Genomic DNA, 23,042 nt, shown 5'->3' with positions numbered 1-23,042 from the left:
ACCAAAGGCTTCTGGAAGAAAGACCTTCTGGAAGAAAATGAAAAATACAGGTGGCAATGTAGAGCTATATGACTTGATAACTATGTTTAAGAAATAGTTTAAACATATTCATGCTTCTATTCCATGATTTATCCACTTGATACATATCTCAGAGAAACTTCATGGGTGTATCAGGAGACACATAATGTTCATAGCAGCGTCATTTAAAATAGCAGGGAGAAAACTGGGTGCACTTTCCAAAGTGAATTTCCTGGTTTTGCTAATCAATGTGGTTATGTAAGTTGTTATCATTGGGGCAGCTGGATAAAGGATGCACAGAAACTCCCCGTATTATTTTCAGCAACCTTTATGTATGTCTAAAATTCTTTAAAATTTAAAAAATTAACTGGATACATTTAACTGAAAATCATTTAAAACTGCTGCTATGTGAATCAACAGATGGATCTCAGGAACATAATGTTAAGAAAAATGCAAGTCATAGGACAAAATATATGTTTGGTACCTTATATAAAATTCAAGAGCTATAAAATGAAACAAAGTATTATTGAAAGACACATCCAAATGTGATAAAACTCAAAGAAAAGCCAAGATTCTGAATTTCCGAGTTGGGGAGGGAGGAAAGTATACTTGTATTATTTCATTTCTCCAGCTGGGTGGAGGGTAAGTGGCATTCATAGCATATAGGTTTCCTTTATAACTAACATATATATACACAACACATGCTCAATAAGAAGTTTTAAATGTTTTAAAAATGGAACACAGAGATGTAATGTGGAGAAAACTCTTTCTGGTGGAGTTGCTGAACTGAGGTTCACAGAAGTCATATTTTCCACCACCTGGAGAAAGCCTGTCTGCTTGAGGGTAGGTTAAGGACAAGACCCAAAATAAGGAGAGACAAGCAATGACAGATGGAGAATGAAAGAGCCTTGGAGCAAAGCAGACTTGGAGTTTCTGAGGCTCTCATCCCCACAGCATGCCAGCCTCATTCTGGAAGCACCACCAGCACCTGCTCTAGCTACAGTGAGCCAGCCCAGTGGTTGGAGTTGAGTTTTTTGCCCTTTGGACTGGAAGAATCCCAACCCAGTCCCCCCAGGTGCCCTATCCCATAGTTAGTTTGATAGGTCTGGTGAGCACGTAGGCTGACTTGGAAGAGGTGTCTAGAGGGGTCCATGCCCAGGCCTCTCACCTGTACTGTAATACCACTTTGTGTATTGATCAGAGGAGATATAGGACTTACCTAAAAGCTGGTTCCAGCTGCTTTGTTTTGCCATCAATGATTTCTTCAGGACAGGATGAGAGGGTACTGGAAGAGTCCCAGATGTTAGAAGGCACAGGTTGGAGGAGTGTTGCCTGCTGGGTCCCTTGACTAGTAGCTCGTGTGGAGGGACTACTCAGAGGTGGGAAGGACTGTGACTGCTAGAGCTTCCCTCAGCCCCATGCTGGATGTGGTCTCCTGAGAGAGCAAGAACCCCACAGCAGAAGTGAATGGGGGTGTCTGGAGGGCTACTGCGGCACAGTGGAGCAGATATTCAGGAAGATGATCCACAGCCTCTGGGGTTCTGAACCAAAGGCCACCATTGGAACTGTTATTTCGATTGGATTCCAGGCATTTATTCAAACATTCAACAACTATTTATGTCTTAAGCTCTGAGTGAGGTCCTTGGTATTCAGTAGCGGAGCCTCAACTATTGCTTTAACCCAACCTGCAGTCAGGTTTTTAACAAGTAATAGAAAAGAGACTCTGGAAGAGACTCTAGGAAGTCAGGCAGGGGGGACAGTCCAAGCAAGTCCTGCAAGTCAAAAGGGGGTAAAAAGTGTCTCTGGAAACCTGGAGATGAGAGCTGGGTCTCAGCCCTCTCTTTGTAACATGGTGTGCTCACAGACGTGTGGAGTATAATCCCAAATACATTTTCACTGGACAGCGGTAAATGAACCAGACCACGTGGGGGTAGGACTGAAAGAGGCAGCTTTGTGAACTCTTTATTAACCGGGGTATCTTAAAGTCGGGCTCTCCTGGGAGCGTTCCTAGTGCTTGCCATTTGCCACCCGCAAACAACGTATTCCGTGTGCCTCAATGGGCCGGGCTATACAGAGGCGGATGGGGGTCTTCCGCGTGTCCTCTGGGAGCCCATTGTCCAGATACACATACTCGCTAGGACAAGGAGTAGTGTTGCCAGCCTGGCGACCCCGGGATCCAGAAACGCAGGGCACTGTCCTGGAGACACCTGCACTGGCATACAGGGCGTCACTGCTTCTCTCTCCTGGGGCACTTTAGGATTTAGCATAAAAGGATCGGGAAGACCAGTTTGTCCGAGGTAGGCGCGCCCTACGCTGGCAACTACTCTCTCGGGGCTGGTCAGCTCTGCTGGGGCACCCGTGGACCCGACAGAAGCCTCCTGGATAAAGGATCTGGGCTTAGAGAGGGGAGGGTGGGCTAGAGGACACATAGGGCAACAGTTGAGCCCCGTCTGCGCCAGGTGCGCCAGGTATCCGCAAGTCTGGCCACTCCGAGACGCCTCGCCACACCCTGGCTCTCCTCCACCTCCTTTCTTTCTTTCCGCCCAGTCGGACCAATGCGCTGTGTGTCGGTGGGGGAAAGGTGGAGGTGGAGGAAAGAACTGGCATCTAGGTCTAAAAGACCAGAAATAAACGTCCCCTGACGATTTCTCTCCTTCTGGGTTCAGAGCAGGGGTGGAGTGGGGAAAACAGACGCAGCGGGGGCCGTCTAGGTCCTTTCCGGGAGAGCCGGAGGTACATCGAGGCGGTTCTCTCCCGCCTGGGTGCGGGCTCCAGGTGGGCGGCAGGACGCCCCCCAGCCCCGCAGCGCCGTGGGCCCCGCATGACATCAGAGGCTGGGGAGCTAGCAGAGCGCAGGCGCCGGCGGAGGAGGGAGGCGGGAGGGGGCCGACTGGCGCGGCTCTGGAGAGCGCTCCTCCGCCCCGCGCGCGGTCCCTGAGCCCCGCTCCGCCCGCGCCTCGCTGCCAGCGCCGCGCCACCGGCGTCCAGCAGCGCGCCTCTCGCACCGCAGCCGGCGCCGCCCGCGGCAGCCCAGCCCCAGCCTTCCTCCGCCTCCGCCTCCTCCGCTGCTGCTGGACACGCAGCCGCAGGCCGGGGCCGGGACGCAGCTGGGGAGTCAGGGACGAGCGCAGCCAGCCCTTCCCCCTCCGGCTCCCGCACCGCCGGCCGCCTCCCTTCGCCCTCCTCCTCTCCCCTCCCGGCTCCTTCGCTTCTTCTTCCTCCTTCTCTCCCGGCCCCGGCTGCCAGCACCATGTCCGCAGGGGGAGATTTTGGGAATCCACTGAGAAAATTCAAGTTGGTGTTCCTGGGGGAGCAGAGCGGTAAGTACCTGGCTTATTCTCTGGGCTTGGGGCCGAGTCGACCCTCGCCGCCCAATCACCCACCCCGCTGGGTCCCTGGGCCCTGGCTCGGAAAGGCCCCTCGGGTGCCGGGGTAGAGAAGGATGGGGGTGAGGAGGTCGGAGCCGGCTCGGGCGGGGCCGGGCTGGGGAGGGGCCAAGGGAAAGGACAGAGGAGGCGCTGGCGCTAGGGGTCGGGGTGAAGGTGGGATCTGGGCGCGGGACTGGGGTGCAGGTGCAGGTGCGGTCCGGTGGGCCGGGGTGGGGGGGCGGAGGGCGGCGGCTCGCTCCGCTGCGCCGGCTAAAGCGTGAAGGCGCCCGGCTCGCTGGCCGGCTCGCACTGCGGCACCGGCTGCGGACGACCGCGCAGGTGGCTGGGTGCAGTCAGAGGGTGGGGGAGAACGGCAGGCGCCCCTCTTGGGAGAACGAAGCGGAACTGCGGCCTGGCCGCCCCCCATCCCGCTGCACTGGAGGGCTTCCTTGCGAACCCTGCCGGGAACCATGCAAAAGGGCCCTGGAACAGACGGCCGCCGAGGGTGAAAAACCAGCACCTGTCTCTTCGCGAAAGAGCGAGCCGTAGGGAAACAGGACGCCTACCTCCCCTGGCTTACATCCGACTGGGCACAGAAGGTTCTAGACCCTCTGCCCTTTGCCAAAGCATGTTACCTTCTCGGTGTTCAGTTGTCTGGGTAATGACAGGTAGAGGTTACCCCAATTCAAAGCAATTTGGAAAATGGTACAGGGACATCTCACACCAAAAGGCTGTGAAGCCTGGCTCTGGGCAGAAAAAGGCCCAGGCGACACGCCCTGCCTGGCTTCCCAGCACCCCTCTTGAGAGCATGGGCGGATTCTTCCCACCCCCACCTTCCAGCTCACCGCCCTTCTTGGGGGGAGGGGAGGTCACCGTGGCAGCTGGTCAGAGCTAGGGGAGGGGGAGAGGAATGGCTTCTTTGCTGCCCAGCAGACTCCCCAGGAAAACATCTTTGAAACCCAGGCTGATCCCGAGAAGCCCAGATTGGAGAACAGGGACCCCCTCTGCCACCTGTAGAAAAGAGTGGCTTTCAGAGCATCCCTCCAGAGGCCTCTCCTAGAGGGCTACAGGGAGAGAAGCTGGGTCCTGGCCAGCTCTGCTCTGGGAGAAGGTGTTCCTGGGGGTCAGGACCCTCAGCTCTGGCTCTGCGGGCCAGTCCTGTTCACCTGGAGTGGTGCCTGTCTGACAAACAGAGCCAAGAGAAAGGCAATGGAGGGAGGACCTGGTGGGCCAGGAGCAGTGGTGCTGTGATGTGTGTACCTGAGGGTTATGGCTGTCACAGGGCTGGCTCCTGTTTTACTCACGCTCATCACTTGAGACAGAAGGTGGTTGCCAGGCCCAAACATGGGTATGGGTTGGGGGGACATGCTGAGCATTTCAGAACAAGACCAACTCAGCCAGCCAGCCTAGGTTCTAGACTCAGATTTTCTGTTCTTAATAAATCCCAGGTTTACAGAGCTGACTCTTCCCTGCGTCTGGAAGATTTTGGTGGTCTTTACATCCAGGCGCTGGTCTTACGCAGCCTGGAGCCCTAGGAGAGAACCTGTAGGGATCAGGCAGTCTGGGAGTTGAATTTTTAGCTCTGTTGCCTTTAGCAAAATTTGAGGCCTCTTCATGACTCACTTTGTACCTCCGAAAAAATGGTTGCTTGAAGACAGTTTTCTTACTTTTTCATGTTTCCCCAGTTCCTCTCAAAGTGCCTGAACCCTCATAGGTTCTCAATAGACCTTTGTTTATTCCAAGTCTGGACAAGCTTCAGAAAGGGCCAGGGATGTGATAAGGAAAATGTCTCTGGTGAGTCTGAGTGAAAACTCTCGGCTCCCTCAGAGTTTCCCTAGAAAACTCTGGGTCCCGATGGAGTGAGGCCCCTGCTGAGCCCTGCAAACCCTGTCTGCTCATAAAAATCACAGAAGTAAGAGCTGAAGCCTAAGATTTGAGCCACCACTTCCCCCAAAGGTTTAGAGGCAGGGCAAGGAGCCAGGCAAGGAGCAGGGCTTGCCTAGAGTCCCATCATGAGTTGTTCATGCTTTAGGGGCTGCAGTTCACACCTCCTACTCCCAGTGCACTATTTTTCACTAGGATGTCATTGGGAAATAAGATGACCTTGAATTAGGGAAGCCAAGTATTGAGTCTCCCTGAGAGGGGCAAGGGTTGCCACTGTCACCAGACCCACTGGCTGCATTTGGAGACCTGATAAGGTAGGAATGCTGGGCTGGTTGGTCAGGGGCAGGGTCATAGGCCCTTGGACATTAGAAAGGCACTGCTCATCATCAGTGACATTGGCTTCTGGCCACCCTGGCCCCTTCTGGGCCCCAGAGTCCTAATGCCCTGAAAAGCCCGTTTCCACTTTGTGGTATCAGTAAGGATTTACAGAGATTTTGGGGTTCCAGAGTTAGGTAGGGGACAACTGTGCATCTCTAAGCCTGGTGGAATGGGGACTTCCTACCACAGCTATTTCTCCCACCTTGCCTACATGCAGTTTTCCATGTGGTGGTCCTTTGTACCAGCCTGAGTGGTGGAGGGAGCCTCCTGACTCCTGACATCTGGCTCTCATTCTCATGCTGGCTGTCCCTCCCTATATGGCTCAGAAGTCCCTTACTTTCTGTACATGGGAGACTTGGGCCAGCTGAGCTCGGCAGCATGGGCTATATGAGCCGGGAAGAGTCAGGAGAAGGAGCTAGAGGAATATAGTTTCCTCTTATTTCCAGTGCCTGGCATAACAGTAGCATCTCTCTAGGCCAGTGGGTAAGGGAAGCTGGATTCCAAAGGGCAGTGACATGCATGGCGTAGGGTAAAGAGCACACCCTGGGCCAGGTGATCCCAGAAGGGCATCATACATTCAGATATACCAGATCACTGATTTGAATGGGAAGCCCTGAGGAGCCACTCCGGAAAGAAGACCTCCCCCTGATAGGAGCCCACCCCCTTCCTGGCAGCAGAGTAACTGCTGTTCCCTGGCCTGTGGAATATAGGCTGGCCAGCAGTGTCAGCCTGGCACAGAGTGTGATTGTGTGGGGTGTGCTGTGGACCCAGGATGAGGGATTTTCTTGTGGCAGGAAGGCTATGCAACCCCACTGGTGCCAAATGGTTCTCTCAGCCCACTGGGCATGCCCTTTTGTGGATTGGGGGACATAGTCACACACTAGGCCCCATTGAGACATTTGACGGCATCCAGAGAAGACAGGCAGGAGCAGGTGTCTGAGGAAAGAGAGTGGGCCTGCGGGACCCATGTCTTCCTCCTAAGCTCTGATGGCATCCTATGGTCTTTAGGCTTCTCTCAGCACATCTCAGTATGTGTGGTGGGGAGAGGAAGGTAAGGATTGTGCCTGCCGCACTCTGTCTTCTGATCTCCCCTTCCCTGAGACTCCTCCGGAGGATGCAGGAAGATTGAATGGACACAATGAAAGCAGCAGGCCATCTTCTCCCGCTGACCAGCCACCTCTCTGCCCTGGCCCTAGCACTTGTGCTGCAGGAGGTGCTGGTGTGAATACGTGCCCTGGAGCTAGCAGTGCAGTGCCGTGACCCTCAGGCAGCAGCCCTTTGGGTGTTTATTCATTTGTTCATTCATCCCTCCCTACCCCACTTCTACTCTCTCCCTTCCTCCCTCAATCATCTGTTTAATTTTCAAGTGTATCCCTACCTTCCTGGAACCTATAGTCCACTGGGATCACAGACATTTGTGGATATAATTACAGTAAAAGTCTATGAAAGCCATGATAAGGGAGGAACAGCAGCGGTCAGAGCCTGTATCAGGGGTATCTGACCCCCACCTTTGGGGGCTGGTGACAAGGGTGGCTTCTGTAGGGGTCAGGGGAGATGTTTCTGTAGGCTGTGGGCTGCTACCCATTTCTGGGCCGTATGCATGGAGTAGGTCTTGCAGGGAAGGACCCCACTGACTCCAGAGAACTGGATCTGTTCTTCTTTCCTGTTGTGTGGGAAGTGTGGATCCTGGAGGCACAGGAGGACAAGGGTGACTCTCAGTGTGTGGTAGCTATCCCTGAACTTTCATCCCATTTCTTTTTGGTTAAGGGATAAGGAGCATTCAGTGGCCCCCATAGCCTGGAAGGCTTTCTCCTGTGCTCATGGCCTGGCCAAGTTCTCCCACCGACCACACCACTCAGCACCCATCCTCCTGCAGGAAGCACTTTGCTGGCTGGCCTGGTGCATGTGCCTGCAACCTCTCTAGAAGCTTCCTTCTCCCCACCAACTCCCAGACTCACTTGCTCTCTGGTGCTCAGCTCCACACCAGCCCACCTGGCTGGGCACCATGGCATAGCTTTGGGATTTTTCAGAGCATTACTTAAAAATAATCACATGCTGCCCTGTGACCTCTCTTCTGTTGTCTCTGTTAACTAAGGATTTTTAAATGTTCATTAACTTGTTCAGGAACAAAAACCCTAACTGAATTTTAAGTACCTTCAGAGCACTATGTCTTAGTCATCATTTTAACCCCCCCACCTGCTTATTAAATATCTTGATTGGAAAATGATGAGATTATCTTGGTTGTGTGAGATGTGTCCTTGGCCCTTAGGTAGATTACAAGTGAACGCAGCATTGAGGCGGCTTTGAAATAGGCTTCCTTCATCCTGACACCTGCTGCTTAATCAAGGCAGATTTCTGCAGCAACACCCAAGAATCAGAGGATTGGGGCATTTAGCTTTGGTCATGCTGGACTCACAGTTCATCTCAAAGAACCAGAAGTTTCTTGGGTTTTATCCTCCTATCCCCCCTCCCCTCAATCTCTGAAGAAATATGGGAAAGTAGCCAGGCCACACAGAGGTGGAGAGGGGCACACCAAATCTCAAGTAAGTCCCCAAACTTGCTTTGCCTCTTGTTCTTTTTTTTTTTCTCCTCCCAATTCTTCTCCCTTCCTCAGTGGCTGGGATGAGAGGGGGCCCCTTCGTGGATTTGGGTATAGACCCAGAACCTTTGCTTTTTTATTTGTTTAAAGAGGTGAGTGTTAGTGGGAGTCAGATAGACTCCAAGATGAGCATTAATCTGTACTTGGTGTAAGAGGAAAATAGAACCCTCAGTTCTGATGATAGATAACAAGAGAACTTACCAGCAGACAAAAAAGAAACTGTTAGAATATTATGCCTGTACAGATGTAATAGTAATTACCATCTTTTGTTTGATCTGATTATTATTATCCTTTGCAGCCCCCAAATTATAATTAATCACATTAAAATAGAACAAAAAAAAACTTCATTGTTCTTTTGTTCCTCGCTGTATCCCTAAAATCAGTCCATGCATGTTTACTCCTCTAGGCATTGCCCCTGACGGTGCAGACTTGTCCAGGGCAGGCCTGAGAGTTTTGTGTCTGTTCAGCCTGTGGAGTCTCCCTGTCCTTCCCACCCTGTATTTTCCACTGCTGTCGAATGAATGTACCACTGAATGTGCAGGGCTATCTAGTCTCAGTGTAAATAATTTAGGGAAATTGTTGGATAGAACCACTGGGAAAGGTGAGAGAAGGTTAGGTAGAACAGCAAAATACATAAACGTCAGCGGTAGACTACTGGGCAACCATGCTGGGCATGTTCTCTGCTGTCTGTCATCCTATTCCACGTCTCACCACAGAGGAGAGAAGCTGGGGGAGCTGGGGTGGAGGTTGCCAGGGAGAAGTACCAGACACTCCCGAGATGGAGACCCACAGCTTTTGTTAGGCCCAGAAAGACAGGCTGGGGGTGGGGGAATGAGGCTCTGTGCGGTGCCTGGGGACGTGAAGCCCTGAGGGGACTTAGAATGTCATGTCCTTCTTTGTTTCCTGGAACTGGGGAGGGAAAGGATAAAGATTCATAGCTCCTAAAGGGTATTCTTTACTGTGTCCTGGGGGTCGAGATTTTAGATTTTTTTCATTATTTCTCTAACTTTTGCCCTAAACTAAGTGAGATCTTTTTAAAAAGTAAATCTTGGCTCCTATGAATACTTTAACTCTTTAGTAGAAATGATAGATTTATTTTCAGTAGAAAAACTTAGTTATCCTGATCTCTTGGTAACCAGGCTAGGGGGAGCCCAGGTGACTAGACTACATGGTCTGGGCGAGGTAGGTACTACCTGCCTCCAAGGGCTGACAAACCTAAGAGACAGGCTCAAGTCTTAGAGGAAAGATTGTCACTCAGACCTGAGAGCGGAATAGAGCATTTACAGCAAAGGTTAGGAAGTGCATTAGTAGAACAGCTGCCTTCATCCTTCTTTCACTTAACCTCAGATGGTATTTACTGAATTTGTCCAACACCCAAGGCATCAGGGGCTCTTTGTGTCCTCTCAGCCCCACTGTGATAGGTGTGGGATCATCCCTGTGTTCCTGGCTACAAGATGGAGGTTCGGAGAATTGGCCCTGCCCTGGACTTGCTGTTAGCATGGCAGAGTTAGAATTCAGACCCAGGTTACTATGAGCAGCTCAACAAATCACTGGGCCTCATGCCTCAAAGGCAGGCCCAGGACTGGGGAGGAGGGGACAGAGGAACACTGAGGTCTGATGGAATGACCCTCAGGGAATGTTTATGCCAAGTCCTTGTTGAAGAGGAACGTACAGATTCCAGCATGTGCTGCCGAGGTGGGTTGGGACCCTGCAGGGTGGAGGATGCTGGGTTCTTTAGGAGGAAGCAGGGACTCTGGGGAGCCTGGTGGAGCAGGCCTTGCACAGCAGTCCCTCTGTTCTTATTCAGAAGGAACCGGGGTGGCTTAAAGGGAGTTGATAGGGCATATGGGGGCAGCTGAATCCTCAGCCCATTGCCATGGAGGAGAGCCACTGCCCAGGTTCTAACTGAGAACTCACTATTGCCAAGGAGTGAACTGGTCACACTAAATGGCTGGTTCCCCCGTACTCAGGGGTAACCCTCCTGGCCACATCCTGCCTCCAGGCCTGGAGATATCAGGCCCTGGAGACCCTGGTTCTGCCACTGGCTGGCTGTGTGCTAGATAAGCGCCAGCTGTCTCTGGCTTTCTCCATTGTCTCCTCCAGGCCACAGGACTGGTGACCCCTTGGGCCAATGTAGCTCTAACTGTGCTTCTGTAATTCAGTTCTAGCCCCGGGTATGATGCCACACCAATGACACTCCAAGCTTGGAAGCAAGCACATTGTTGGCCAGAGGGGCTGCAGGAGTAGGGTGTGGGGTCAGAGCTGCCCTGGATCGCACATATAGGGTCCTTTCCAGCCTGCTACCTCCTCTCCAGAGAGGCATTCCAGGCCCACCTGCACTGTGCCCAGCCTGCCTGGTGTGCCCCCAGAGCACTCTGGTTACCTCTCCTGATGGTATGCCTGGCTCTGGTTGCCAGGCAACAGAGAAGGGTCCTGCTCTTTCTGCTATCAGGAAGTCTTTCTTCCACACGGAGAGGACCTGTGCTGAGGACAATAGGTGACAGCTCCAAAATGTTCCTAGCCCAAAATACTTCATTCTTCAGCCAGGTGGGTTAGGTACACAGGGAGAGCAGGGAGAGGGCTGGAGCCAAGAGGGATATGTGATGTCCCCAGTAGACCAAGCAGGGCTAAGGCGCCTGGCCCCAGCTCCCACTCCCACCCTATCACCACGTCAGTCCTCTTGCATGCTGGGCTTCCTTCTCAGCCCTTGTTCTCTGGAAGGTATTGGGATACAGTGGGACCCCCTGTGCTTTCTAATAGAGTGATCATTACCTTGTTGGGGTTCCATGAAGATCAAATGCATCAGGACATGGTAGCTGCTCAAGTGACTGGTAATATTGTTAGTGAAATGGTGACAGGAACCTCCATCCCCTTCCCTCCTACTAGATGTTTAGGGAAAGAGAAGTAGGGTGTGAGGTTTTGAAAATCATTGATTTCTGTGTAGTAAGCTGTGGGGTTCATATCCTCACAAGCTAACAGGAAGAGCTGCTTATCCCATTTCATAAATGAAGAAAGTGAGGCAAGTGAGGCTGTGAAAGGTGAGAGCTTTGACACAGACGGCAGGACCCAGAAGCGGTTGCTGCTGAACTGGGCAGAGTGCCCAGGTCTCTGGCTCCCTGGCTGGTGTTACCCCGACTCCCCATGTCTGCTTAGAGGCAGGCTGGCAGGAAGGGAGACAGACTCATGCTGCTCACTTTTCTGGGGCCTCCAAAACTGCTCATGGGAAGAGCGCCTCATCTTCACAGCTCTGTTACGTCCCTAAAGGAGCACAGCCAGATGGACTGCAGGGGCAGAGGCTTTGCATGTTGTGATTCAGGCATGTCAAGTGTTCAGAGCAGTGCTTGGCCCAAGGTAAGTGGGCAAGAAATCTCAGCCAGTATTAATATGAAGATTATGTACACAGCAAGTCTATAGGTATGGTCTGCTTGAGGGAGTCAGGGGAGGTTCCCAGAGGAGGTTTTGCACAGTAACTGGAGTTTACCAGCAGACAAAGGGAGGTACTCAGGGCAGAGGGCCTAGCTGTGTCCAGGCAGTGAAGGGCTTGGGGCTTCCAGGGAATCAGATATGGTTCAAGGTGGCTGGATCCTGGCACAGGTTGGGAGAGTGATGGAGAAGGTGGTTGAGCCTGGAGGAATCAGCGGGGTCAAGCCCTGAAGGGCATCTGATGGAGGTTTGTGACACAGAGGGACATGCTCATGGATCAGAAGCTGAAGGCAGAATGTGGTCCAATTGGAGGCAGGAGTTTTGGGTGGCTCAACTAGGTCAGGCCAGAAACATTCAGAGGATGGAATTTATAGAGAGGGCATGTAACCTTGAGCTTCCTTCTGGCTCTGAAACTCTGTTCCACTGGAGATGTATGTTTTTTTGATTCTTTCTTTGTAGAGTGAGGCCTCAGGAACAATGAAGATTGTAGGGGAGGAATTTTTGTCCTTTGCAAGGCCATACAGTACTCAGATGTACCCAAACTGGGCCACCTTAAACTTCCCTGTCCATCCTAACTCTGGGTCCTCTGACTGCTCTGACCTTCCAGGGATGTTCTGGAAGACTACTGGCAGCCCCTCTAGAGTCTTCCCCTCTGCCACCTGCTCAGGCTGGATGTGGCATATAAAGAAAAGCTGATCATTGGCTGTATGAGCCTCTCTTCCTCTGTCATTGGCTGTGTGAGCCTCCCACCCTCTGTCGTTGGCTATAAGAGCCTCCCATCAGCTGTCATTGGCTGTGTGAGCACCCTTGGCCCTTTTGCGCAGCCTATCACTCCCTCCCTCACAGGACTCCACTTTCAGTGGATACTTGACTCCTTCCCTTTGCTTGCTCAGATGGATTCCCTGCTCCTCTCTGCTGGCTTCCATGTCCTCAGCAAGCTCTGGAGGCCCTGAGGAGAGCGGCACTGTGTAGGGGCGTGCCCCCTGCCATGCTTTGAAACCCAGCTCAGAGAGCCAGGGTGGGGACAGGGACTGCCATTTCAATCTGACTCCTAACCCAGAGAGGACAGCCTATTCAGGTGAGCTGGTGCAGGCCCTTACCAGGGGCCAGCTTGTGCTCTGCTCTCCAGGTCTGAAATCTTACTGTTCAAAGGCCTGGTGGTGGCCTTTGCTCCCGGCCTTTCCATCTTCTGCACGGGCAGCACGCTTTGGAGGTTACTGAGCATCACCTGGGTATTCCTTTGCCTGTGTAACTGGTGGGCAGAGATAATCTAATTAGGCATCAAGAATGATTGTGTTATTTTTCAGTCAACACCCTTGGCCCCTCTGAGCAGTGCCAGATTAATTGTCTTTGAGGTCAGAGTAGTCTTAGTGCTCAGGAGAGATGTCTCCCCTGCTTGGAAAAACTGGTCTGGAAGTGGGCCCTCAACTGCTCAGCCCAGCTGTGACCTGTTCTAGTGCCCTCTGGTTCCCACTTCGTGCCCTGCTCTGGGGCAGGACCACTCCTGCTTCAGGACTGGATGGCTGCAACTGTGGCCTGCCCTAGAGACAAGGAAAATCTTGCCCTCTGAGCATGTTTGTGCTAATTCTGAGAGTGAAAGAGAAGATGTTCTGTCCAGACTTGTCAATGAGTGGAGAGTAAACACCACACAGGTGGAGCAGAGTAGGGCAGCACTTAGAACATGTATTTCTTGTTTATTTCTCCTGCCCAATAAAGAGAGAGGGCTGGGGGTGGGGGTGGGGGGGAGACCAACAGGGGAAGCCAGGGGCTCAGGGGAAAAGAGACCTGGGAACACTGAGCGGGGGAGGGAGATGAGCATGGATGCTCTGCTGCTCCCCAGGCAGACAGACCTTGGTGTGCCACCATCACAGTGCTTGTGGCCTTGCACAGGGCCTTGGGAGCCAGGGTGATCTGGGCTCTAGGCGGGGTGCTGTCCAGCCCAGGGTTCCCACGGAGATGGGACAGGATAGTGTGACCAGTCCCATATTTGTGTGGAGGGCAGGGCAAGGAGCTCTAGCCCAGCAGAGCAGGAAGAGTGAGAGGAGGGTTCTTACCTGGCTTGGGGGTCAGAAGCGTGTTGCCTCAGGCTGCAGGTGCTGGTTTTTGAGGACCAGACTGAGCTTTGTTTCTCCCTACACCTGGCTCCACCCCTTGTGACCCTGCGGTTCCCAGACTGTTTCTGGGCTGCATAGAGTTGGTTTTTGTTCAGTTCTGCTCTTCTTCACATAGACAACACCTCTAAGAAGCGTTTCTTTTTGGGGAGAAACCACTCCCATGCTATTTTTAGGATATTAACAGATGTAGCGCCAGGATCTGGAAACTCTTTCCTGAGTCTGATTCATTAAGTATCCCCTTCCCTCCCCCATACTCAGCCCAAACACTTTAGGCTACTGCCCAGATCAGAATGGGACCAGGAGGCTGAGAACATGCCCAGCCAGCCCACCAACCCTCGTTCTCTCCCACCTATATCAGAGAAGGGCAGAACCTGACCCTGGGCCAGGAGCTCCTTTCTTGCTTTCCTCATGCAGCATGAGGGCCACTCTTAGCTGGAGTTGTGGTCTGGACAGCAGTGTCTGCTCGTCCCTCCTCCCTAGCTTGTGGGGAGTGCTGGGTGCCATGTGGGGGTAGTGGGTGGAGCAGCATGAGAATGCCCGTGAGGTATAGACATGGTAGGGTCAGCCCCTGCCCACCCGCAGCCTCTGCCTGACCAGCAGGGAGAGCTTCAGTCTTAAGGCAGGAGCTGGAAGGGTTTGTTCCAGGTAATCAGCCCTGTTCTCCACACTTGGAGAGAAGCCAGAGGCTGAGTGAGAAGTCTAGGTGACATCTCTTAGAAAACTGTGGCTGTGATAGTGTGTTGCAGATGCAGCCTAAGGTGACCCCCAGGGGTTCTACACTTTTCTGAGTGTAGCGGGAGCTTGTGATTTTTGTAGCCAATATAGTATGGCAAAGGTGACAAGGTGCCACCCCTTCACTTAGGTTCCATTGTACAAAAGGTACACTCTCAATAGTATGTTTCTTTAGGGGATTCCCCTTGCTGGCCTTGGAGTAGGCTGCTATGCTATGAGAAGGCCAAGGCCAGGGAGTGTGTTATGCTCAGACTCCTGACCCATGGAAGCTGAGAGATAACAAAAGTGTGTTGTTTTAAGCTATTAAAATGGCAGTATTACAAAGATACATATAGACTGAAGATTTTAGAGGGAGGAGGTACCTTAGAGATGCCTGCATTTTACTGGCAAGGAGTTGGAATTTCTGGGAGGGGCTGTGACCTGTCCCAGGTTAAGTGGCTGGCCAGGTCCAACCTGAGAAGCATCCACTAGGGGTCAGGCCCTGGTTCTTTTTATTTTATTTTATTTTTATTTTTTTTAGAGATAGAGTCTCACTTTGTCACCGTTGGTAGAGTGTTGTGGAGTCACAGCTCACTGCAACCTTCTGCTCTTGGGCTTAGGCGATTCTCCTGCCTCAACCTCCTGAGTAGCTGGAACTACAGGTGCCCACCACAATGCCCGGCTATTTTTTGTTGCAGTTTGGTTGGGGCCAGGTTCAAACCTGCCATCTTCGGTATATGGGGCCGGTGCCCTACTCACTGGGTAGGCAGTTGCTTGGTTGGCCTTGGTTCTTATTTGCTATTGTTCTTGCTTTCTGCCCTTTCTTCATATGATCCTGAACAAATCCTCCTGCTTCCTAGGCCTCACATATTTCCTCTGTCACATGCAGGTCTGGGCCAGTAGGCCCGTCTTGCCGTGACTTGGTGTCCTGGGGCCACTCTGATTTGTGAGCAGTACAGAAGCAGGCTATGGGCCTCAGTGTAGTTTACCCTGCGCTGCTCCTTGCCACCTCCCGTGTTGCACATTTCCACCGGGGCTTCACGAGGCAGGGTATGTCGGTAAGTCTGTGGGCTCAGAGTAGCGATAGGAGTTAAAGGAGAGCAGCCTCTGCAGTTGAGCGCTAGGCTATGCACTGAAAGAGAGAGCATCTACCCATGACCCTGGTGCCATGTGATCCTGGGCAAGTGGCCCCTCCTCGGTGGCCTTTCATCTCCTCTGATGAGATCAGCTCCAGGGTCCTCTATGGCTCATACCATGTGGGTGCTGCTTTTGAGGAGGGCTCCTTAGGGACCTAGAGCTTGCAGCATAAGGAATAGGATAAGCCTGGCTAACATCTCCTTGTCCTAGTACCCAGGGGTCCAAGTCCAGAGGGCATACTTGGACATTGACCCAGCTCCCCTTGCTGCCTCCCCTGGCCTACTCTCTGGCCATCCCAATGCCTGACCAGCAGTTGTCTCTGGTCCACAAGGGCTGGAGATATGGTGTCCCTGCCGGCCTGCCAGATGATTCTGTGCTCAATCCCAGGCCAGGGTCCTTGGGATCTAGGGTGCATTTTCCACCTGAGAGTTAATGCTTCTCATCTCTGGAAAGGCTTTTCCTACTCCCAAATGAATCTTGAACAGGTAACATTGAGTCTGTCCAAAGGGTGGGGAGGGGTCCTTTCTGTTGACGGAATAGTTAGGTCTTCAAGTTCATTATCCTTCTTGTGCTTCTCTCACTCCCTGGCTCTGGAGGGCTTCTTTGCCCCTCTCCTCCTCGGTAAAGCAGCAAGATGAGCAGCGGTGAGCAGGCTACCTGAGGTTATATGCAAGGACAGGAAGAGAAGCTTGGGCCCACGGAAGTGTCAGGAAAGGTCCCTATGTTCATGGAGTACACAGGACCTCCAGGGTTAGCCAGCCAGCCCCACAGCCAGGGCTTCCTCTGAGAAGGGGATGGGGTGGTGCCCTGCCTACATCAGCCTGCAATCTCCTTCCACCTGCCTGAGCAAGGGTAGTTTCATGGCCAGGCCACAGCCGTACCCTGCTGATGAGGGCTGGCTGTCCAGAGGCCTTTTCTTGTCACAGGCCCTCTGACTGGACTCAGCTGACAAAGTGGGAGATACACACTGTGCTGTCAGCACTCTGCCCGTCCGTTCTCACTGCCACAGCCTTCTTTCCCTATTACTGAGGCTTTTGTCACCAACACCACCAGCACTTAGCCTTGAGAAGAAAAGGAGGAGCATATACATTATTTTGCTGGTTGGACGGATCAAGACTTCTGTCAGTTAAATAAGCTACCTAATTACATTAACACTCGCCTTGTTAATAGAGCAGCTGGTGGTGAGAATTTGGCTTCCTCCTTCTCAACAGCATACATATACTCTATGAATTAATTCTCTACGGCGCCTGTGCAACTGCTCAAACACATGGACCTGATTGGCAGAGTTGGGCTGAGCCTCAGACCCATTGAAGTAGAGTGAGTACCTCTGCCCACTCCAGTCTAGCTCTCCAGAGGCTATGGCAGAGGGTAACTGTGTGTGCTGTGTATGTGAGCTCCTGTTCTCTGAGATGTGGGAGGAGGGTGGCTAGCACTCAAAGCTAGCTAGTGCCGGTGCTGTTCTTGGTTCTGGAGGGATGACCCTGCACCACCTTTTGGAGGTGCCAAGAATGTTTGGGAAGACCCAGTGAGGCAGAGATGATTTGGGCTATTTGTGAGCTGACCATAGTTGAAAGGAGTTCTGCCACCTATACAGGCTGTGTGGTCAGATCTCAGATGGTTTTCAAGGAATGCTGAAGGTGTTATTCTTGACTCTTGAATCCTCACAGCTAAGAGACACCAGGGTAACTAAACAATTCCTACATATATCAGGGCCTCTGGTGCTTGCTGAATTGAGAGAGAGAGAGAAAGAGAGAGTGTGCGTGTGCGCGCGTGTGTGTGCATGCACTTGCATGCATCTCTGCTTATGCACACATGGTAGTTACATGGCCCTGCCCACTGAACTGATACATCCAGTCTTCATCCATCTCCTGCCCATGATTAGATCTCACAGCAATTTTACAGTATCCAGCTAAGTTCTGGTCCTTCATGAAGTCTCGAGTTGGTGCCAAGTACAGTTATATTTCAGTTTTTCAAGAAAATTTTGTGTTGACTAGAATACTCAATCAGAACAAGCCATTTCCTGAATGTGCTAGGAGTTTGAGAGACATTGACGCATGTACAGAATGAAAATAATCATCATAATTTATTTTTTCTTTAACTTCTTATTTTGACATACTCTTAGGCTCATAAAAACTTGTAAGAATAGTATGAAGATTTCCCATATGGCTTTCACCCAGATTCCCCAAATATTAACTTTTTACTGCTCTCAAAGAATTTATAACAATTCTGTGAGATAGGCATTTCTGTCCTCTTGGTACATGTGAGGAAGCTGAACCTCAGGAAGGATAGTAACAAACTCAAGATCACACAGCAAATGAGTGTGGCAGAGCAGGATTTTTTTTTTTTTTTGGATACAGAGTCTCACTTTGTCACCCTCAGTAGAGTGCTATGGTATCACAGCTCACAGCAATCTCAAACTACTAGGCTCAAATGATCTCTTGCCTCAGCCTCCTGAGTAGCTGGGACTATAGGAGCTCACCACAACACCCAGCTATTTTTAGAGACAGGATCTCACTCTTGCTCAGGCTGGTCTGGAACCCGTGAGCTCAGGCAATCCACTCACCTTGGCCTTCCAGAGTGCTAGGATTATAGACATGAGCCATGGCTCCCAGCCATAGGGCAGGATTAAAATCCAGGTTTGTCAGACTTTAAAGTACATATACTGACTGTGTGTGATATAAACAGGGATCCTACTCCTTCAACCCAAAGAGCTTCTTTTCTTGTAGTGTAGGTCTGATAACAATGACTTATCTTGTCTCAGCATTTGTTTGTCTTTATTTGCCTTCATTTTTGAAAGATTTTGCCTGAGTATATAATTCTATATTGCCAGTATTTTTCTATTAGTGACTTCATTTTCTTCTGGTTTGCATAGTTTCTGATAGAGCAACAAAGCTTTATCTCTGTATATTGTTAATTTTGTTTAAACAAGTTTTTTCTTTGTTTGTTTGTTTGTTTATTTGTTTGAGACAGATTCTCACTCTGTGGCCCTGGGTAGAGTGCTGGGGCATCATCCTAACTCACAGCAACCTCAGTCTTTTGCCTCAGTCTCCTGAGTACCTGGGACTAGAGGTGCCTACTACAGTGCTCAGCTACTTTTTCTATTTTTAGTAGAGATGATGTCTTGCTTTTGCTCAGGCTGGTCTCAAACTCCTGAGCTTGGTGATCTACTCACCTTGGCCTCCCAGAGTGCTAGGATTACAGGAGTGAGCCACTCCTATATTTTAATATTTCTTATTGTAAGAGTCTGTTGCTGATGAATTCTGCCAGCTTTTGTGCTTGAAAAAATAAAATTTAAAAATGACTATAGAAAAGAGATGATAAAGAATAATAAAAATAATTCTAGGTTAGCAGGTTTTTTCTTTTAGTACTTTACAGATATTGCTCCATTGTCTTCTGGCGTGCATTGTTTCTGAAGAGAAATCTGCTGTTCTCTTTGTCTTCGTTTCTCTGTACATAATGTATCTTTTTTCTCTGACTACTTCTATGATTTTTCTACTTCTTACTGGCTCTATGCAATTTGATTACAATGTATCTTGGTATAGTTTTCCTTATGTTTCCTATGCTTGGGATTCATTGAGTTTTTTGAGTCTGTGGGTTTATAATTTTCCTGAAAATATGGGGTATTTTTAGTTCTTATGTTTTCAAATATTTTTACTGTTGTTGCCTCCCATTCATCCATCAAAGACTCCAGTTGCACATATGTTAGGCCACTTGACATTATCCTACAGATGATTTTTATTCTCTTTTTTCACTGTGTTTCATTTTAGATAGTTTTTGTTACTATCTTCAAGTTCTTTGATCTTTTCTTCTGCAACGCCTAGTCTGTCTAATCATCCCAGACACTGTATCTATCATCTCTGAAAGTTTGATTTGTGTCTTACAATATTCCACATCTCTAACTTCTTGAACATATAGAATATAGTTACAGTAACTTTTTTCTTAATGTCCTCATCTGCTAATTCTAACATCTTTGTCTGTTTGGGGTTGGTTTTCATTGATTTCTTTATGGATCTATTTTCTTGCTTTTTTGCGTACCTGATAATTTTTATTAGATGCCAGACATTGTGATTTTTTTCCATGTTGTATCCTAGATAGTTTTTAATGTTCCTTAAATATTCTTAGGATTTCTTAGCTGACATCAGAGCAGTGCTCAGTATATAGCTCAGTATATACACACTCGGTACCCACAATGAGGCACAGTCCTTCTGTCCTGTGAAGACAAGTCTCTCCGCTCTGGCAGGTAGGAACAAGCCCTATCTCCAGCCTTGTGTGGATGCCCAAGACTGGGTACTCCAGTCTCAGGTAGTTTCCTCACACACATTTGTTGATCAGTGCTCAGCTGATGATTTGTGAGAGACCTTTTACAGATCTCTACAATCCTCTCTCTGTGCATTTCCCTCCTCTTTGGTACTCTATCTTCTGAACTCCGACTGCTTTGTTTTTTCTGGACTTTAAGTTATATATCCTCAGGTTCTATCTGTATCCACAGTGTCTTGTGCTATGGCCTGAAATTTTCTCGAGGAAGTAATCTATGGAGTCACCTCATTTGTTTCATGTCTAACAGGAATTGTCATTGCCTGATGTCTAATGTTTTAAAAAATGTTATTTCATATATTTTATCTGTTTTTGGTTGTTTCAGATAAGAGGACAAATCTTTTTCCTATTACTCCATCTTAACCAGAAGCTAAAAGTCTTGGGACTTTGGTCTTTTCATGTATTCATTTGTTTGCAGAGGACACTGGTCTGAGTCCGGAGTGTGAACACTTACTTGGACAGGCAGTGTGCATGGTCTGGTTATCAGCCTTGATTTTCATCAGTGATATTCATCCAGTTGATTACATAAACATGTAAATTTTCCCTTTAAGTGACAACACAATTTCTGCATTCCTTACTCTTTTTGAGAATTTTCTGCCACCTTACTCAGAGAAAACTCAGTATTAAATAAATATCACATAAATAAAATTTTAAAGGGTGACACCTGTGGCTCAGGGAGTAGGGCACCAGTCCTATATACTGAGGGTAGCAGGTTTGAACCTCACCCTGGCCCAAACTGCAACAAAAACAACAAAAAATAAATAAAATGAGATGAAATAAAATTTTAAAAGCTCAGTATTAACAATTGGTATGTTTTTATCTCATGAACCTTATGAATCTTACAATTTGATCATATATTTCGTTTTTTTCCCTTTGACTTCCTGAGGCTTAGGACATTTCTTAATGTGACTGGGAAAGATATTTTGAGATATATTTTTATAAATAATCCTTTTGCTCCAGCTTTCTCTTTTTAGTTTACCTAACCTTTGCTTTTTATCTCTCAGAATTTGTAGTTGCAAACAAAAGGGACCTATTCTCACTATTCATTTGGCTTGAGCAGACAGTGACGGTATTAGAAGAATGACTAGGGTGGCGACCATAGCTCAGTGGGTAGGGGGCAGCGACATATACCGAGGCTGGCGGGTTCAAATCCAGCCTGGGCCTGCTGAATAACAACAACTGCAACAAAAAAATAGCCAGGCACTGTGGCAGGCACCTGTGGTCCCAGCTACTCAGGAGGCTGAGGCAGGTGGGTAGCTTAGGCCCAGGAGTTTGAGATTGCTGTGAGCTGTGATTTCACAGCACTCTACTGAGAGCAACATAGTGAGACTCTGCTCAAAAAAAAAAAAAAAAAAAAGGGAAGAAGAAGAATGACTAGTTCAGAGTCTCTGGGAAGGTCAGTGAACCAGGTTTGGCAAAGCAGCCAGAATTGTCCAGGACTGGTCTAGGGGAGATGCAGTTCCTATGCTGGGTACTAGCAGGTGCTAATACTAAATTCTGCATTATGGCTTCTCCTGAATGCAGAGTCCAGAGGAAATTCTTAATCTCACCCAATTCATGTCATTTGAGTATGTGGAATCTCGTGTGAGCATCTGACGGGAGAACCTAAGTCAGTCACCTACAAATAGCTGTAAGGGAGGCTTCTACACTGGGGAGGATGGTGTTGGACCTCCCCAACCGTAGGAGGGGCATTCAAAGGAATTGGGTGGCTGTTCAACATTGTTATTGATATATAGCTCCTATATTCTGATACTCTTTTAAACAATTATATTTTCAAATCTTGTTTTCATGAGTCATTAGTAATTGGGGTGGGGTGAGGAGTGAAGACAGTCTACTCAGGCAATTAAGTAGGTGGAAGTAGTCTGTTTACAGCAGTCACATGCCAGATAGCACAGTCTCTCCCTCTATGCCAGCAGTGCACCCCATTCCGCTCTGACTGACTGACCTTGAAGTTGAGTTTGACTCTTAACTCCAATACTTCTTAGGGTTAGGGAGTGGGATGTAATCCTATGGGAAATGCACTCAAAGCCATGGATCCTCATAGCAGATTTAGCTGTATAGGTAGGGAAAAGATTGTCCCCAGTACCCTGAAGGTCTGTTTTGGCTGAGGGAGTAGAGGAAATTTTAAGTCTGGTATGGACTCTCTTAGAAGTTCCTTGTGTGGGTTGGGCAGGGATGGTTTACAGCAGAGGTTCTCAACCTGTGGTATGCGACCCACAGGAGCTATATCAAAGGGCCACGGCATTAGAAAGGTTGAGAACCACTGGTTTACAATATCCTGAGAGCTTATGGGGCTCCATGGAAAGGAAGGGCTGAAGCCAAAGTGAGAATTGGGTCTGGGTCTGGGGCCTTTGGGAAGCAAAGGAGGGCAGCTGGAAATTTCAGGTAATGGTACATTATTACTACCTAGAGTCACCTTGCTGTACAGTAAGTCTCCAAAGCTGACTCATCTCATAGCTACAAGTTTTTACCCTTGTATCAACATTTTCCCCACCTCTAACCCTGGTAATTACCCTTTTACTCTCTGTTTCTGTGAGTTCCACTTTTTAAATTTCCTCTGTAAGTGAGGTCATGTAGTATGTCTTTCTGTGTCTGGCAGAATACATCTTAAATTAAGTATTCTAATCCCCCCCCATACATACACACATGCAAAAGCATGTGAGGTAAGGAATGTGTTAATTGGCTTGATTGTGGTAATCATTTCCCAATGATTATACATTGGTGGCAGTGTATGTATATATAGTCATACATTACATAGAGGTGTTTCTATCAATAAGGGACCACAGATAGGAAAATGGTCTTGTGAGATTATAATGGAGCTGAAAAATCATTATTTTAGAAGGTACTCCTTGTACTTATTTTTTTTTTAAGTTACCTGTAAAACAGCCTGAGGCTAGTCCTTCAGGAGGTATTCCAGGAGATAGTATCATAGGAGATGGTAGCTCCAGGTGTGTTCCTGACCTTGAAGATCTTCCCGTGGGTCAAGATGTGAAGATGAAGACAGTGATTCTGAGGATCCTGACCCTGTGTAAACCTAGGGTAGTGTGTGTGTTTGTACCTTAGGTTTTCTTTGTTTGTTTTTGTTTTTGTTTATTT

At 49.3% G+C, this 23,042-nt stretch overlaps 1 protein-coding gene across 2 annotated transcripts in view; it reads left to right on the top strand.

Moving 5' to 3' along the window:
* Positions 1-2,929: 2,929 nt before the first annotated feature.
* RAB6B (RAB6B, member RAS oncogene family) overlaps positions 2,930-23,042 on the top strand; it is a 70,121-nt gene continuing 50,008 nt past the window's right edge. The window contains exon 1 of one of the 2 annotated variants that reach the window (XM_003789404.2): positions 2,930-3,338. In XM_003789404.2, the coding sequence (XP_003789452.1) occupies positions 3,269-3,338 (70 nt within the window). In that variant the 5' untranslated portion in view covers positions 2,930-3,268. The remainder of the gene's footprint in view (positions 3,339-23,042) is intronic. The other variant, XM_012804977.1, reaches the window with a different exon arrangement.

This window comes from Otolemur garnettii, unplaced genomic scaffold (genome assembly GCF_000181295.1).
Source record: "Otolemur garnettii isolate 467f Iridium unplaced genomic scaffold, OtoGar3 scaffold00032, whole genome shotgun sequence".
NCBI lineage: Eukaryota > Metazoa > Chordata > Mammalia > Primates > Galagidae > Otolemur > Otolemur garnettii.
This window is presented reverse-complemented; position numbering and strand designations above follow the sequence as displayed.